This window comes from Montipora capricornis, chromosome 14 (assembly GCF_036669925.1).
Source record: "Montipora capricornis isolate CH-2021 chromosome 14, ASM3666992v2, whole genome shotgun sequence".
In the NCBI taxonomy this organism is placed as follows: domain Eukaryota; kingdom Metazoa; phylum Cnidaria; class Anthozoa; order Scleractinia; family Acroporidae; genus Montipora; species Montipora capricornis.
The window spans coordinates 13,773,707-13,789,436 of record NC_090896.1 but is presented as its reverse complement, the minus strand read 5'-3'; the positions used below and the strand labels follow the sequence as shown (position 1 = coordinate 13,789,436).

Genomic DNA, 15,730 nt, shown 5'->3' with positions numbered 1-15,730 from the left:
GATCCTTTATAAAATACTTATTTGTATTTTCCAGGGGCACAACCTTTCAATAATTGTTAAGTGTTTATTTTTGACTCAAAAGAAAGGAAGGAATAAAGAAGGAACTTTGATTAAGCACAGTACAATCAACGGTGCATTTTGTGGCCTTGTACCAATGATGGGCTAGCAACAAAAATTATAATTTTATGGTTGAAAATTGATTCTTTAACATTTCAGTGATGAATTTTAGCTTGTAAACAGCACTTGTACTTTAGTTGTAGAAAAGATAATCAAACGAAAACGTTATTTTATTTACCTGTTGCTTCCTCAGAAGGTGCTGTACGCTCAGTTAATTGTACACTTATTTCAGTCCTTTCATTTAAAAAAGGGAACAGTAACAGGGGAGAATTCTGGGAACATCGAGGCATGTCTCACAGACGGAGATTTTGTGCCTCTGCAGTCACGCTCAGGGACGGGAAAATGTGAACAAAAATGAGGAGGTTACCATTGCCGGAGAACCAGAAGACGTCTCGTATGAAAGAGTTAGTCCTAAAGATCAAAATGCCACCTCGTTGTTTTACTGTCCAATGAAAGAATGTTGCAAAACACTTCTTCGATCTTGAATGAAGCTTTATTTAATCTCGGGATTGATGAGGTTGATTAGACCTCTAGCAAAGAAAAACATGCTAATAAGCCGAGAGAAATAAAGAAACGGAAATCCGAAAATTATTTACAGAATAAGACCTAAAAATTACATGACATAGCTATATACAATAAAAAGCCCAATTACTCAAACGAACATAGATATTATATAGAATTAACTAAAACCTTAGCTGTCTGACTGCTTTTTTAAAGGCTGACAATGTGCTTTGGGATCTTAAGGTATCAGAAATCTTGTTCCAAGTAATAGCCGCCAAGTACTTAACTGAGTTCTTGCACATTACAACAGCATATACTTGCCGGAGGCCACGTGATACATCCAAGAAAGAATCAATATATGAAAGAGCAAAACACGGCTATGCAAAATGCCTCGAAGATGGTTTCAAAGCAAATCCAACATTTAAAACAAAGTTTCAGCTGTATCCAGGCGAAAACAGTCTTAACCAGGGGTGGGCGCTAAAATCGTGCAAATCCAGATCTCCCTTTAGTAAACGGCAGAAAAAATTTTGGATGAAATTTTTCGAGAGGGTGAGTGGATTGGGTTCCAAGCAAATCCTGACACAGTTTCAAAGACCATGAGGAGGGCCAGAAATGAAGAGAACGAGCGTGTGTCTCAGGGATCTGAGTTTTAACTTCCCAGCAAGTGGCCTCTTACTTTAGTAGGAAGAAAGCTTTGCAGACTGCAAAAGTCGTCATACAGCATCAACACCGGCATTGCCCCTCTTGCATTAAGTACCAGCTCAATTCAAAAAGAGAAGAAAACCTCTTAAAAATGAGCATTAAAGTTCTTCGAGGTATTGTAACTGAACTTAAACTTGGGGTAAAGAGCAGGAAAAAAACCTGATATTGTTCAAGTCCTCCTCAGTCATGCTTCGAATTGCGAGCAATAAGAACCCGTCAGCAGAAACAAGCAGAAACATAAACACCATATTTCACCCCATCGAGCCCCTGTGTGTGTGATTTGCTAACAATGTTATTGTTAGGCCTTTCAAAGTTTATCATCTCGAAGTTGAAGATTATTTGAAACAACATTCTCCACACCGTGACGAACGAACTGAATACCAGTATTAAGTTACTTGAAACACCAAGATGCAAGATGTTTGTCAGCTAAATCTAGAAAGAAGTGATGATGTTTGGAGCTAGCTTTTTGCCGAACTATTGGCACCTGAAGCAAATTGGCTGGGATGTTGCTGTAAAAGGAACCATATGAGGCGTCATCGAACGTGAGAACTGTGGTTTAAACGCAACGAAATGCATCCTCTTCACGTGGATGAGACGCTGAGGAATTACTGGTCACTTCTGTCAGTGATTTGCTGTTGACTCTGAAATGTTTGTCGAACTAGCAGCTTTTTTAGTGGTATGCATAGTTGAAATTACCTATTATAGATCCCTTCAGAGCGGTTTATCATGCTGGGCAGTTCAATTTTAGATTCTTGCCCAGTTACCCGAAGACAGTAATTTGCATAAATTAACAGCTTGCTAGAAGGTGTGATTTTTGAACAATAATAACAGCAAATCTGCTTGATATCTGACTGTCAAACCTAGATAATTATAATCTATAGAAAACATTCAAACGGTCTTGCATGAAATCGCCGCAATAATAGTATTAAAAAGAAAGGTAGTTGCAGCTAAAATGTACAAAAAATTATAAGTTTGTCCGAGGCATAGATTGCAAATGGATTGGCCTGCAAACAATTACAGAGTGCCCGCGGAGTTTTTAGCATCAAACGATTCACAAAGAGTGAAATATTCACCTTCAGTCCTAATTTTGATCAAAATCTGAATACCAGGAGGAGAAAAAAAAAAAACCTCTCCCCCTGGGAAATAAAAAAGCACAGGCGTCACCAGGGGGGGGGGAAGTAAGGTGAAAAAGTGATACCATATTTATTGAGAGGAAGGCTGAAAGTTTGCTTTGATATAAGAAGATTTTTGACTGTTGATCTGTTCTTTGAAATATTTCACTAACAAAACTCCAATTTTCAAGGTGCAAAATCCCTCAAAACATGCTTTTGAGGCCTAAACTTCCCCCACCCTGATGCTCAGCTCGGGTTTTTGTCAGGAAACAAATGTCACTGTGAGTAGTTTCATCCCAAGAACTAACTACACACAAAATATGAAGGAATGCTTTGTTTTACCATTTCCAAATTTGCTCAAGCCTTTGTGACATTCGCTATTAAATTTCTTATCTCTTTTGGAACAGAGCACCGAATTCCAGACCAAGTTCGTGCCTATTAATCTATTCCCTTTCGCCTTATTAAAGGATTCAATATTGTTCAAGTGAAACATTAAATCACTGTCGAGAATTACACCTACTTTTGCGTAATTATGATGATGAATAGGGTTACCGTCTATCCTTATCTCACAATTGTTCCAGATTATCGAGTTAAAAGGTGAAGTTTCCATAGAAAATCTTGCGCAAAATTCTGACCACCACTGTAACATTTCTGAATAGCAAACAGAGTCTATGTCGTATTGATCGATGTTATAATTGCATTAAAGAAGGAACAGTTCGCCAAGGGTTTAAGCAGGTATTTGAGATTAAAAAAAAAATTCTTGAAATCCATGCTAGTCTCAGAGACTTAATTGAAGTCTCTACATCACTGAGATTTAACCCACGCCTGCTGGAATACATATGAGGCCTGCACTCACTTCAGTCCCCTCAAGCGACCGTAACATCCGTCAGTTTCGCCACAGTGCTACAGGTCAGCTTACATCATCTGCCCAGCCACAGCATTTCATTTCCACCTTCTTCTTGTATGCGTAACAGCGCAATTCCAAATTTCATCTCCACTTGCCAGAAGATTTTTTTAATCATTTTGGGGTGGAGCACCTCAACAGGCTATTTCTGGAGTTTGGGTGGACACCCAAAAATTAAGCAACTTGAAGAGTTCTTTTACACTCCGCTGATGTTGTGCTTTAAATTTCCCATAATTATCAGAGGGCCTCTGGAGAACAGTGACTTTTTACTATTACTTGACAGAGTTGGACTGATCCAGTTGCGTTCCAGTTCATATACACACTTAATACCACATTTTTCCTTGCTGGTATATCATTCGTGATTGATAATCAGCGTCCAACTTTTTGAATGGCGACCGTTGCTCTCGAGAGTGTGAATTCTTGCAGATATTCTCATTGTTTGTTAGATTTACAAGGTTCTGAAATCTTTTCGTGTTGTGCAAAAATATAGGGCCTTTGAAAATTAGAAACTATTACAGTGCGTTATTAAATTCCGCTCATGGCTGATATCACACAGTGCAACCAAATGTCGAAAATAAGATGATTCTTTCCCTTCTCCTATTGCTCGACTGTAATGGTGAATTGTCAAAGGTGCTTAGAAGGACTTGCTTCTCTACTCCTCTGGCGTTGTACGTTTTTTCAAAATGCAATGAGCAAAGTTTTCTGACTTTAAAGCCAGCTTCCATTCCAGCTTTACAACCTTCATATTGTATGTTTCCTTCATACTGTATGTATGTTTCATCCGCAGCTTTATGATAGAAACAGTGCTTCGTTCTTAGTCTAAAAAATAATAACAAAAAAGCTGCGAGCACATAAGGTGTTTAAGCAATGTTTTAATTTTCTATCGCATCGAATGGAAATGGAACCATTAATGTTGTTTTTCACTGGGGTGACTTGCCAGCACCTGCTAAAAAGTAAGCAAGCTTTTGATACGTATAACAATACATGAAGGTGTATCAATTCCCTTGATAAAACTATTTTTTCTAAAATTTAACTTCTTTCTTCATGGCAATTCCAGTGTGATAGACCCAGGAACGATTTTGACTGTTGTGATGCTACAAGATAACACTCGCCGGCTCGTTAGTTACAGGCTTTGCGTTGTTGACAACAGATTGTTCTCACGACCAAAGGAATGAAATTGTATATGTTCTGTCGAGTCTTCTCTGCCGAGAAAGATGAATAAAAACACATTACAAAGGGCGAATATTTTAGAGAAGTGAAGCTGACACACTTCTTAACTATCTCCAAAATATTAATCGCTGAAGTGAACGCAGTTGTTTACAAACCTAAATGGCCGATCGATGTAATCGATCTTTGCAAACTACACTACGAAATTTCGCGTACAACAAACGAAATTACGCTTTTGGTTGAGAATTTTCGCAATGGTCTCGAAAATGCGGCAAATTTTCTCTTCGTTTTAGCGAAATGACGCCGGAACCATCGCAAAACGGCGCTCGAATTTTCGAGCGAAATTTCGTCGAAAGTTCGCAGGGACAAAGAAAAAAAATTCGCGCATTTCGCTCTCATTACTTTTGCACAATACTGTATGTATGTTTCATCCGCAGCTTTATGATAGAAACAGTGCTTCGTTGATATTTTAATAGCCGGCATTTCTGTGCAACTTGTACGAGTGGTTCAACAATTACACTGTTAAAATGGATGCTTGTCATTAAAATCAACCAATCAGATCTCTCTTACTTTTCCCGGTCTTGGAGATTCCTGTTTTAGAGATTTCCCCCTTTAATACTTCCCCACTTTTGAGATTCCCCATTTTAGAGATTCCACCATTTTAGAGATTCCCCATTTTAGAGATTTTCCCTTTTGGAGATTCCCCATTTTAGAGATTCCCCCCTTTTAGAGATTCTCCCTGTTAGAGATTCCATTCTCCAATTCCCCATTCCCTGTTTTAGAACTAGCCAACAAACTTCTGAAAACACAAGCTAGTGATATTTCTCCTGAAGTTTACAAGAACTGTGATTACGTATCTACGTATAACAAAAGGGCAAAATTTTGCTGTCACTGTCAAGGCACATTGAAAAACACTTAGGCAAACAGAGCAACGCAGAGCAAAACAAACAACAAATCACATACTTTCTTAAGTCCAAAAAGAGTACAGATGATTGTTATTTAATTCCAGCTAAGAATAAAAATTTGTTTTACAAGGAAAAAATGACTAAACCACTTTTTAAAAGTATTCATCTAAGTGAAGAAACGCATTCTTAAAAATAGCAAACGGTTTAGTGTCCAAGAAAAGACTTTGTGGAGTAACTTCTTCCACCAAGTTTGAGCTATTACTGGTATACTTTTTGTCATTCTCGTTCTCTCTTCTTTTGTTTCTGCTCTTCTGTCACAGGTTGTCCAGGCATCATGCAACCTTATCAGATTCAAAATTAAAAATCCTCTATGGATATGCCAAAAATCATTGCACTACAGAGCAAAAAGCATCTCTAAACATGTCAAGTTAAAAATAAACATTTAGCTTTACATTTATATCCTTCCGATGCTTGACTTGAATAACTGCGTAGCCACCAATGTGGTCCTGACCACAGCTATATATGTCAAAACTGGATTGAAACTGGCAAAAAATGCAGGAACAAAATATTTTCCAAACTGTTTTTCACCTGGACAAGATAACCTTGACTGTGAAGAGCTTTGCTTGAAAGGGCGAGAAAATTTTAACCTCGTCCCGATTGCAGAAAATTAACCTGGCTTGAGACTGTGATCCAATGGAAAACCTGATCCAATCGAAAACCAGTACATGATCAGCTGACCTCGATTAGCCCTAAACTTGAACCCATGATATGGTCACATCGATACTGTGTTAGGACAGGTGTCAATTGACCATAACATTGACATAACACCAGCTGGAGCATGGCTGCCTCGATGAGCTCCAAACTTGAACCCACGATATGGTCATGTGATACATGGAGAGGTGGGCGTACAAAGGTACGGACAGATGGTCTTATGATGATGTCATAGCTAAAACCAACATTTCTCACATCAATGGGTTACCATATTTTCTTCATAAAGCGGTAAGCACATAGCTTCCGCTATTGGTTTGGAGAATAATGCAGACTGTTGTGCTTATTTATAGAGAAATGTAGTCAACAAGAAAGATTGTTGTCAATTAACACCCCAGGGTGCTTAACAATTTTTTTTTTGCGTTCACGATGTTTAAACACATTGTGTTCATGATGAAATATTTTAAGATTAAATTTGGCTGCACCCTTTAGTGAAATATCACAATTTGATTTTTCGATATTTAAAGTCAACTTATTACCTAACAAACAGTCACATCTCTTGAGGGCAAGTAGTAGAATAGTGTCATCAGCACATTATTGACCTTATCATTGATGAATATCATCGAACTTTAAAAGACTGTGACCCTAAAATGGACCCCTGGGGAACCCTTCTTTTTCAGACACCCAATTTGAGTAAACTGCGACCTTCCTTAAGGTATGATAGAAACCAGTTGTTAATAATAGTGGAGCTCCGCGCACCCAAGGCGTGCGCATGCGGAGTACCATGGGTAAGAAAATATGGTAACCCACCTGTGCGAGAAAATTTGGTTTTGGTGACCGTACGACCGTACGTCCATCCACCCCTCTATGTATGCCAATGTGACCAGTATCACCTGACCATATCAAGGCCACACTCCACCTGACACTTGAGCTAGTTTACAGCGTACATCTTTGATTATGGACATCAATGTTATTGTCAATTGACACCTGTCAAAACAAGGCATTCGCTGACCAGTATCACGTGACCATATCAAGGGCTCAAGTTTAGAGCTCATTAAGGTCAGCTGTTTTTTTTAAGTTGACTGCTGACCAAGCATTGGTTTCAGTTGGTTTGTGGGCTCAAGCCTGATTAACTGCTGAACATTTTTCGCGCGATTTCTGTGGCCCGACGCGGCTACAGGACCATACTACGTCAACTAAAGCTCTTCACAGGCGCTTTTTGTGTTCAAGTGGAAAATGGTTTGGAAATTTTTTTCCCCTGCATTTTTCGCTGGTTTCAATCCAGGTTTAACATATAAAGCTGTGGTTAGGACTACACTGGTGGATACGCAAGCTATGCAAAAAGTGATAAAATATATTTATACATGTTAAAAAATACTAAAAACTTTAGTCATAAAATGGGTGTTACAGTACAACTGCTTTTTGTGAGCAAAAAAACTTAGGGCAAGATCTTAAACCCAAAGGAATAAAGCCATCATTTGTGAATCAGCAATGTGTTGTTTCCTATTTTAAATGTGATCTGTGTGAGACAGAAAATTTTGGGTATACATGTACAGCCCGAAACCTTCACCAATGCATTCCTTAGCACAAAAATTACGCAATTGGCCAGCATTTTTTGGAAGCTAATTCCTCTGAAGACAGGTAAAATATTGACAGTGCACATTACATCATGTGCACAGAATACGCTAAAAATAACTTGTTGTGATTTCTTTTTGTCGGAAAGTAATAAGAGCAGTCGAGAAAGTTTTGTTTGCGCTTTGCGTATGTTTAAGATACATCCGCGCCTTCAGCTTTTTTTGTGGTATCACGTCAAATCAAACTCTGTTAAAATCACTAATGGTTGGAAAAATATTTTGGAAGAAAACTAATTCAAAGTCTTAAGAAATTACCAGGGCAAATTTGATTGCTTAGTCTACGAAATCCTCTTTATTAAGAGTCTGAGGCCCAATTTAAATATTCAGACAGACTCCATACATGCTAAACTTTTTGTTTAATTTTCATTATTCCTCTCCTTTACCATACCTTGTTATCACCTATTGTTTGTTTAGTATTTATCGATTGTAATTTTCAAACAACCTTGACTTGATGATGACGATTGGCCAATGTCGAAAAGTCGTCCTTTTTTAACAAAGTTTTTAGCATGTGTAAATATATTAAATATTTTTATCAACAGTTTTTATAGTTCAGTATTTTTATTTGTTAGGATAAATGCCTGATTCAATAATAAATTGAATACTTTTGCCAATTGAGGCTCCACACTTAAGCAAAGCTTTGAAGAGAGAGTAAAAATCCAATGGCAAGCCTACTGGTTTCAAGTTTCAAGAGATTTAGGTTGACGTCCCCAACAATATTAATAGGTTTGGCTGAAATGCTATATTTCTAACAGCTCGAGTCAAGGTAATTTAGAAAATTTCTCAGGGAAGTCTTTTCCTCTTTGAGCAAGAATTTTCAGCAAGGTCAAGGACTTTTTTCCAAATTCAGCCTTCCATCAAATCATTATACCATTCATAAATTGACTGAGATTGAAGATACGACATCTCCAGTGGTAGCCCTAAAGTATCTGAAGGGGCCCCTTTCAACCTGTGAGTTAAATTTGACCCCTGTTTAATAAAACCAATTGCTTTGTCTTCTTCAAAACCACATCACAACCAGGAAGGAGAATATTCAATGCAGATTTGATGCTCATGTCTCCAATGTTAGTGCCTCTTAAATCTTTAGTCCCTTGATCCTACATATACCTGTACCAAGATCTCGTGCTTTTAAAGAGCATGGAAGCAAGGAAATGAAGATACTTGCAACCTTTTGCTACCAAGGTCACCAAGAGGAGAGAGCAAAGAAAGAGCAGCTGCTGGCAAAGTGGGAAAAGTTTAAGTTTGACATGGATTCTTGAAAACAGAAATCCCCCTTATGGCTGCATACAACGTGTTCCTTGCCAGTTGAGAAGACATTGTGTGACTCTTGTGTGATGCATGATTATTGCATGCACACTCGCAGACATTTGAAAGTTACAAAAAGGATGCTGCGAACACAATGACACACGCAACTTTTTTTGGTGATATTGTTTTGGCTATTGTTTAGTTGAGGTTTTATTACAATATGTAATTGGCCTGTCAATCATATTGTCGTTAGCATTTAATAAATTAGTTTGATCCCACATATGACGTAATAAATAGCCAAGCCTAAAAGCGGAGCTCCCTGGTTATTTATTCTTACTGCCTGTAGGGTTAGTAAAATAATTGTCCGCGTTTCGATATTTCCAGTTGCTGCTTTAATAATTAAATCATCTTCTTTGCCTTCTTCTATAGAAAAAACCATTTTCTAACTGGTGAATTCAATGGTACATTTTATGCTAAAAACCGATATCACATGAATCACGAAGCGATGAGTACGATATCGGTTTTTCAAGTGAGATTTACTTTGGAATTCACCAGCTTGGCAATGAATTTTTCTTGAACTGCATGAGTTTTAAAAGAAAACAAGCACACCTAGACACTTAAACTAGAAACTTAAATAAAGTTCCTTTTCTTTACCCTCAGCGAGTGAATGGAAAAGGAAAAAACCCATTCCAACTGTAAATAGCCAGCAAATAGGAATCACGCTAAAATTAGAAGCAATTAAAAAAAATTGTCAGTTCAAGGTCAAAAAAGAGTTTTACTGATGTACTTTATTCCACTTTATCTCTGAAAATGAGATCATTCACATTTTGAAGAAGTCTGGTGCGCTGTCAATAGGATCTGGCTTTGAAGAGAGAGACATACCAGTTCCCAGTACTTGATGACCTGATGCCAGAACCTGCGCAAGCTAAGTTTTTTTGAACTGTGGACCTCACCTCTGGTTATTGGCACTGTGTGCTTGATGATGAATCCAGTCTACTTAGGACATTTGCCTCCCCATTTAGCAGGTACAAGTGGCACAGACTCCTGCTTGGCTTGTCAGCATCTAGTGAGATTTTTCAGAAGTGGGTTGTTCAAGTGCTTGAAGGACTGGATGTTATCCTTAACACTGCCGACAATGTGTTAGTATATGAGGTAGGTGATAGCGAAGGAGAAGCTCTAATAGACTACCACAGAAAACTAGAAGCCTTCTTAGAGAGACACAGAAGCAGCGCAAGAGCACTCGACCAGAACAAGTGCAAGCTATGAATCAAGGAAGTTTCATTTATGGGACATATCTTTACCAATCAAGGGGAGAATGTGAAGGCTGTGCATGAGATGCTGAGACCAGAGGATGTGGGAGGCATACCGCGACTAAAGGGCTTTGTAAATTACCTAGCAAAGTTCGTCTGACACGACAGGTTCCACTGGACAGAGGAACAAGAAATTGCATTTCAACAAAGCAAGTGACTTGAGACTTCTGCACCTGTTATTCACTACTATGGCCCCAGGGGCTGAGTTAGAAATTCAGTGTGACACAAGCAAGAAAGGCCTTTGGGCAGCTCTCATGAAAGAGGGCAAACCGATTGCATATGCGAGCAGAGCGCTCACTGACACCACGCAAAAATACCCACTAATTGAGAAAGAGGTGCTTACAATCGTATTTGCACTGGAGAAGTTCAATCACAACACGTCTGGGTGCAAACTAAAGATCCACAGCAACCATAAATCTTGAATCCATTCTTAAGAAGCCTCTGGTTTGCACACCCAGGAGACTAAAGGAAATGATGATGAGGTTACAGAAATATAATATCGATATCCATCACAAAAGAGGAAAAATCTTCATCTGGCTACTGGATACTTTGTCACCCGCGCAACTGCCAACCACAGCGGACCTGTCTGGCAAAGAGTTTAAACACATCAACGCAGCTGTTTTTCTTCCAGTGTCTTCATCAAGACTGCGCAAGATACAAGAAGCCACCAAGCTCACTCCATCATTGTGCACCCTTAAAGTTATCCTGTGCGGGTGGCCAACAGATCGGGTCCAAAGATCATACCAAGTCCAAACACCTCATGGAGAAAGCTACAAAAGAAACTGTTTTTATCTAAAGAAGACCAAAGGGACTCCTGACATCCATGTTGATGTCCAAGATAATACGGCCCTTGAAAGCTCTGAACTTGCGGCACAATATCCTGGACACATCAACAGCCCCACACCAGCCCCAGACACCCCCAAGATTCCCACACGACCACAGCACATCAGACGACCCCCAGCTTACTTGAAAGATTATGTACAGTAATAAGCTGTGATGCTGTCGACCAAAGACAGGAAAAATGTTGTACAGAACTTTATATATTTCTTACTGTTTGACCATTGGCAAATAACCAGACTTGACTTTTTAGATGATTTGGGATGATGTTCTTTTTTTTAAGGGCCTCTTAACTGAAGAGAGACACTTTCAAAACTGGGAGGATGTAACAATATGTCATTGACCTGTCAATCAAACCGTAGTTAGCTTTTGACAAATTAGTTTGATGGCACATATCATGTATCAGTTGGTCCTTGAGCTTATAGTAAAGTTGTTGTTTCCAAGACCTTTCTGGATATTGAAACAGTGTTAAGGAGATATATTATTGCTGTTTCAACTGATTAAGTTTGTGGTTGTCAATTACCATTATTACCCTTTCCAAAGCCCCTTATTGTTTCCCTTGGGATCACTCCCCTTGAAAATGCAACCACACTTTTCAATTTAAGGAACATGTTTCGATGTTTCAAAGATCATCATCAGCCATAGTGAGTATAACAGTCAGATTTTTACGAGATGATCTGTAAATAAAACTACCGATATAATTATTCTTTATAGATTAAATCTTCATTACAAGCTAAGACAAATCCAAATTAACCAACAATATCATGGAAAACACAACTGACATAATGGTTAAAGTTTAGAAGTGTTTTTACTGCTCAGTCATCCATGATTTTAACTTGATAGAAAGGGGTAGCATTATCAATAATGTTGTATGGAGAAAATATTGATAGTTTTGAAACATGATCATGAGAAATCGCAATTGTCCGGCAATTCTTAGAAAAACTAAGATGTTTGAAAATATAATTCTTATCCTGAGAAAGGTGATCATTCACACATGTAAAAATGCCTGTTAGTTTCACCAATGTAGCGAGCACCAAAGCCCGCACAAAAATCCAAAATAAGATCCTTTAGACTAAACATTTGTGTGATGTCCCTGCCGTGTTTACATACTCTCATCTAAACACAGCTATTGACCAATGAGAGCGTGTGTACTATCTTAATTGTTTTATAACAACATTTAGTGTTACTTGTATCACTTGAAAATCAGGTAACATTGATTGTTACTTGTGTCACTTGAAAAGCTTGTAAATCACTTGCCTCGGAGAAGCTTTTTTCTCCCATAATGCCACATGGGTTTATTATGCTAGAAAGGCCATAGAAAATGCAGTCTATTATGTTTAAAAGTGAAGCTATGATCCTCGCAAGTGTTCAATTTTAGCAACTGCATAGAAAAGCCTGAAAAAAAATCAGGACTTCCGTGGGATTTGAATGTGTAACCTTTGGCGATGCCGGTCATATACATGTACTCTAAGCAACTAACCCATGAAGCCGATGAAGTTGCGAGGTGGTCATTTGGTGGATTCAAATTTTCCTCTAATGACTGAATCATCAAATGAAATTATATATTACATGAATCACACATTGAACTGCACATATGAAATCAAGTGAAGCTATGATCCTCGCAGTTATGAACGCAATTTTAGCAATCATGTACAGAAGCCTGAAAATTCAGGAACCTGTGACCCTGTGATGCCAGTGGGAAGCTCCAACCAAGTGAGCTATGACGACACTGAAATCATTTCGTTTATCAACTCATTTGTCACGGGAACATTTTAACCACAAATGACCAGCTCCCAAAATCAGTGGCTTCGTAGCTCAGTTGGTTAGAGCTTCATACCGGCATCACGAGGTCACAGCTTCAAATCCCGTTGAGGTCCTGAAATTTTCAGGCTTCTCTACACAATTGTTAAACTTGTGTTAATAACTGTGAGGATCCTACCTTCACTTGATTTCATATCTGCAGTTGAATATAAGATTCATTTCATACGGAATATCATTTCCTTCATTTATATATGTTTTCTCCAAAAAAAAAGGTCAAATCGCTTCTGCGTTTGCCTTCATTCTTCTTCAAAGTCAAATTTATTTCAAGCAATGGTATCTTCTTTAAATTAGCAGTCACCAGGTGCCTGTGACGATATGGGACTCCTTTAGGCCACGGCTATATCAATCAGACACTGAAGAATCAAAAATGGAGACATTATGGAAAGATGGTGAATGACAATTTAACTTACGGCACTTGAGATATGGCACAACCAAACAGGTCTGGTCTTTGATTGATGCAAGCCCCCACCAAAAGGCCACCATTAGATCCACCACATATGGTTATCCTATCAAATGAAGAAAACATCAAAACTGCAGCCAGTGACTGAATTATTGAAAGCAACATTGGCAACTCAATAACCGGGTGTCTTTCAGTTACTCCACCACAAAGTAATCCAGGTAAATCATATCAAGTTGATTTAACTTCCTGGTTCTTGCAACAGATGAATGGGATCAAGTTTTGCTTGAACGTCTTGCCTGGTCACTTGAAAAAAGGAGTAGAGTGCATTTCAAGTTAACGAAATGTGTCAATTTAAAAAAAATCAAAGCTCACTTACTTTTGTGGTGACGTGTACTTTTGCTTTGTAAGATGGACTGCAGCATGCTGAAAGTCATCAAACACATTCTGTTTGTTTTCAAAGCAACCAGCCTGGTGCCACGTTTCACCATATTCACTACAGAAAAATAAAATTTATGGTAAATTCTAATGGTTCTCCACTCCAGAGTGCTACAGAATAAGAACAAAGTACTTTTGGTTCAATAACAGTAAACAGTTTGTAGCAACAGTAAATGTAGTAGACAAACTGACATACAGCGTACAGAAGGGCAGTTCTTTGCAAAGAGGGGATTTGATGCTTGTATAATGGTCATAACATCAATGTTTGTCAGATACCGATAATTCTATCAGGTGAAGCAAACCTTTTCAGTCAAAAATAAGGTGGCAAGTAAATCTTATAAGGATTTACGGGAAACAGAGGATAGTTATGACCTACAGTACAGCCCAAAAATAATGCACACCCAAGAACTTCTTTTTGCGTCTGCAAGCCGGCAACTTCTTGCGGCTTCTTGCGGCTCCTTGCGCCACAATCCTACCAGCCCGAGAACTTCTTTGTGGTTATAAGTTGACACTGCAAGAAGTTCTTTCTGTTAAAAAATCCTGACGGCAAGAATTTCTTTGTGGCAAGATCTCAGAAAGAAGGCGTTATACAAAACTCGCAACAAGACGACCTTTTTCAGCGCAATGCGCAGTCGAATCTCAGGAATTATACGTATCATATGAAAACAAAGGTCACAATGATATGGTGATTTTTTACTACGTTTGCACGAAGACTACTCGCATGATAGCAATCAGAATAAATATCAGACGAAACCCTTTTGCTACCCAAAAACCCCAGTCAAAGAAATGTTTATCAGGGTAGTGATGAAAATAGCTTTTTCCACGCAAACCGTTTGTATGACAGTCGCCGCGAATGTAGAGCAATTCATTGCTGTGCAGGCCAAACTGTTTCTGCTGTGGTGCAGAACTTTGTAGGAATTTTTTCAGACCATAATTTTCTATTGCAGGAATTCTTTTGTTTTTTTTTTAATTGTCTCCCAATTCCATCCCATGCCATTTGCTTCTGATGGTTCGTCCTTAGAGTGCCGAACACAAGTAAACAATTATGTTAAAGCCAGAAATGTGAATGTTTCTAGTTTACTTTTTTTAAAGTGTTTTTACCCTGTTAGGACAGTGGCGTCTCCCACATTTTTGTACTAATCGTTTCTAATGGATAAAAGATACTTAGCAATTTAAACGTGGTGTGAAGACAAGTTAAAAGGGAAAACAACTCACTTCCGGTTGCCGTCCTCGTCTCAAAAATGCGCGTACTTAAGCTCCCTAATTGTCGATAAGTCGCGTGAGACACTCAAAAATCAGCTGCCTACATGTATATTTTCCAATCAGCTGGATATGATGTTGTTGGATGAAATTTTTTTGGGATGAGAAATATCCTCACGCGACTAATCTGCTTAAATTAAGGTTGGTTCTGAATTCTACTCAGTTCACGTTCACTGAGAAAAAAAAAAGCATGAATCATTAAGTTTGATGTGCCCTGGAGTCCCACAGAGGCAGATTCTCTAGGGCAATTTGATGGGGAAGCAATTTTGTTTTCATCTCTTCTGTATCTGTTCCGTCTTAACAAAGCCAAAAGAAAGGAAAAATAAGTACATGTATGCCACGGCAAATTACGTGACCAAAGCGTGACTGACTTGTTTTCAGCATAATGATTGTTATGCAAATTGCAGGAACACAATTATTGTTATTGTTAGTCTTTTCCTGGTGATGTGCATTCTCTTTGAAGAATAATGATATCAAGCAACTCTGTTCAAAAATATAAGTGCTACACGGCCAACGTTTGTATAAACATAACCTTTCCTTGTACTTGTACATGTTCATTGCTGTGACTTTAACATCTTCAGTTCCCACGGCCTGCTCCCATCTGACCTTGTAGCTCAGTTGGTAGAGCGGCGGAGATCTAACCTGAAGGTCGTGCGTTCAATTTCCACCCTGGCC

At 38.5% G+C, this 15,730-nt stretch overlaps 1 protein-coding gene across 1 annotated transcript in view; it reads right to left on the bottom strand.

Annotated features, from left to right (window-relative positions):
• Window positions 1–15,730, bottom strand: part of LOC138032122 (prolyl endopeptidase-like) — a 140,912-nt gene that overhangs the window by 40,488 nt on the left and 84,694 nt on the right. Inside the window, exons 9-10 of the mRNA XM_068879718.1 lie at window positions 13,737–13,853; window positions 13,371–13,466 (exon numbers count right to left, since the gene is read on the bottom strand). Coding sequence (XP_068735819.1) covers window positions 13,371–13,466; window positions 13,737–13,853 — 213 coding nt within the window. The remainder of the gene's footprint in view (window positions 1–13,370; window positions 13,467–13,736; window positions 13,854–15,730) is intronic.